The sequence below is a fragment of the Musa acuminata genome, chromosome BXJ1-8, assembly GCF_036884655.1.
Source record: "Musa acuminata AAA Group cultivar baxijiao chromosome BXJ1-8, Cavendish_Baxijiao_AAA, whole genome shotgun sequence".
NCBI classification, from domain to species: Eukaryota; Viridiplantae; Streptophyta; class Magnoliopsida; order Zingiberales; family Musaceae; genus Musa; species Musa acuminata.
In genome coordinates this window covers 30,034,527-30,036,814 of record NC_088334.1, presented here as the reverse complement: position 1 = coordinate 30,036,814, position 2,288 = coordinate 30,034,527, and the positions used below count along the sequence as shown (strand labels likewise).

Below are 2,288 nucleotides of genomic sequence, written 5' to 3'. Positions count from 1 at the left end.
TTGAAAGTTTTGGATCTGTGATAGATGGTAGCAAAGATTTGACAGAAATCCGTGGAAGTTGCAGCAAGTATGTGCTGTCTTGTAAGAGTAGATTTATTTTCTAAACTTGCCAATCTACTATTGTGTTTTTTAATAGTGTTTTGTCAAAAAATTCCTCAATAACTGCTGTTTGAAGAGCCCTGTGCTATGAATATGACTTGGAATTTTACCCGTATAGTGTTCTAAGCTATTGGATGATTTATCTCTTATAATTATTCATTTATTAACATATGCATTTATTGACATTCATAGCCCTCTCGAATAATTATTAAAGGATATGATCAGTTACTTTCCATCTCCATGGATTGAAGCAGTAGGCCTCCTCGTAGAGGTCGTCGTCGAGGTGGACCGATCGGAAGTAGGCGAACACGCACCATCCCTTGGGGATCAGGTGCCCTTTGATCTCCACATCTTTCATGGCCTTGCGCATGATGCCGCTAATTATGTTCCCCATACGCAGCGTCTCTGTTATGACCTATATCGAGTACTACCATGTTAGTCTCAGTATGTATGTATATATGTATATGTTTGTGTATATATACATGTACGCATGATGATTTTTTACTGCACATCGATGTCCTCAGTTTTAACTGTCAAACTTACATCTTGTGTGAAGGACAAGGACATGTAGTCGGTCCACTGCAGTGTCTCCCCGAGGAGAGATTTGCTCTTCTTCAATTGCATGTTCTCTTCCTGAGATTATGAGAGGAAGCCATTAGTTTGGGTTGAGAAAACGTTGATCAACCCATTCGGAGATGATGTATGGCACGGCTTAATCCGAGAAATACTAGATGAATCCAGATCTTAAACCGTGCATGAAGGATTAAGGAGCATGTGGTTTGGTACCTCCAGTTGCTGGAGAGCAAGAGGGCAGTCGCTGAGGTACTTGGCTGCAAGCGTCAGAAGAACCGGCACCAAGTCCTCCGCTGGTATCATCAGATCGATCATATTGTCCGATATGACGTCGTCGGGCAACTCCATCGTGACATGCATGAATGAAATAAATCACATAAATTGAAACAACTAAAAAGAGGAAAGGTTTCTCCTTGAAAAAATTATTTTTCCTACTTTATCAATTTTTCTAAAAAGAAGATTAATGAATCTATTTGTATCACTTTTGTGAATCTCTTGAAAATGATTTTGAAAATGATTTTGATGATTTAAATTTGAATAAATTTTTATCCAAGTCATGATCTTGATTCCTTGATATTTACGAATTAAGATTTATTATGAATCAAGATTTTTCATTATTTGTTCTCCTATGATTCTTCTTGATATTTTATTTAAGAGGAGATTTAATATATGAATTATGTCTTTTGATATTTACATGATCTTATCTCTCATGCAATGTAGGGCTCGTGGTGACAACACAAACGCAGCCACGTCTAGGAGAATCATATGTTTTGTGTCTTGTAAGAGTTGGACAGGTGAGTGGTTGTCATTAAAAGTAATTGTATGAACAAGCATTATTTTAAGATGCGGCATCGAGCCGAGGGCTGTGCTACGTTTTCTAATTAGACTGCCTCACTAATAATTAGCCAAATAGTGTTAGGGTTCACATTTTAATAGTGTTCTAAGCTATGAATATGTGCTATGAACATAATTACCATCATGCAAGTGTTTTGGCATCGAGAGGACGAAGTGTCGTTCATTTACTCATATCCAGGCAAACTTGCCTTTTCTCTTCTCAAGTTGCAGTTTCGTCGAGTTTATCACCGACCGCTCTTTCTTTACCTATGAGAGGCAGTCTTCTCATCGCTACTTCCATAGGGTTGAAAACGTAGCAGATACGGACCCACGGAGTAGGAAAACACCATCTGTCTGAAACAAGCAGTGATATGAAACGGATGTATTGCAGCCGTATCAAGTGACGTCGGTACGTATACGTTATGAGATTAGAGCTTTGGATCGTGATATAAATTTCGTCACCGAGCTGCAACACTAGAAGAATCAAAAGGAGGTGACAGTGGTTGTCGTCAACTCCGCGATGTCGTTTGCGGCCTGCCATGGCTTCCAGAGACGAGTTGGTGGCGCAGAAGACTGCAATGGTAATAAAGTTAAAACATTTATAATATATTAATAAATATAAATAATAATTGGTAACAATTGTTGAGATGGCAGAGTTGGTCTAAGGCAACAAATTTGTTTTCTTTATTATTTTACTGGACTGCGTTGCACAGGCCAAACCTTGTCTTAAAAGTTTTGTGGATCCATTGGAGGAGGAGATCGCAAAAAGCATGCTAATTATC

General features: G+C 38.6%; 1 protein-coding gene across 1 annotated transcript; it reads right to left on the bottom strand.

The window, feature by feature from the left end:
- Positions 1-307: 307 nt before the first annotated feature.
- On the bottom strand, positions 308-1,020 carry LOC135680315 (cytochrome P450 90D2-like). The gene is made up of 3 exons (XM_065194196.1): positions 886-1,020; positions 643-732; positions 308-514 (listed from the first exon to the last, which is right to left on the bottom strand). Exons 1-3 carry the CDS (start codon positions 1,018-1,020, stop codon positions 308-310), a joined length of 432 nt encoding a protein of 143 aa, XP_065050268.1.
- Positions 1,021-2,288: the final 1,268 nt, after the last annotated feature.

What these genes read in the sequence shown, in the direction of transcription:
- LOC135680315 (XM_065194196.1), bottom strand. Translation starts at nt 1,020, where the DNA reads ATGGAGTTGCCCGACGACGTCATATCGGACAATATGATCGATCTGATG. An exon ending in TTGCTCTCCAGCAACTGGAG is followed by an intron (nt 733 to 885) that starts GTACCAAACCAC and finishes TCATAATCTCAG; the next exon opens with GAAGAGAACATGCAATTGAA. An exon ending in CCTTGTCCTTCACACAAGAT is followed by an intron (nt 515 to 642) that starts GTAAGTTTGACA and finishes TACTCGATATAG; the next exon opens with GTCATAACAGAGACGCTGCG.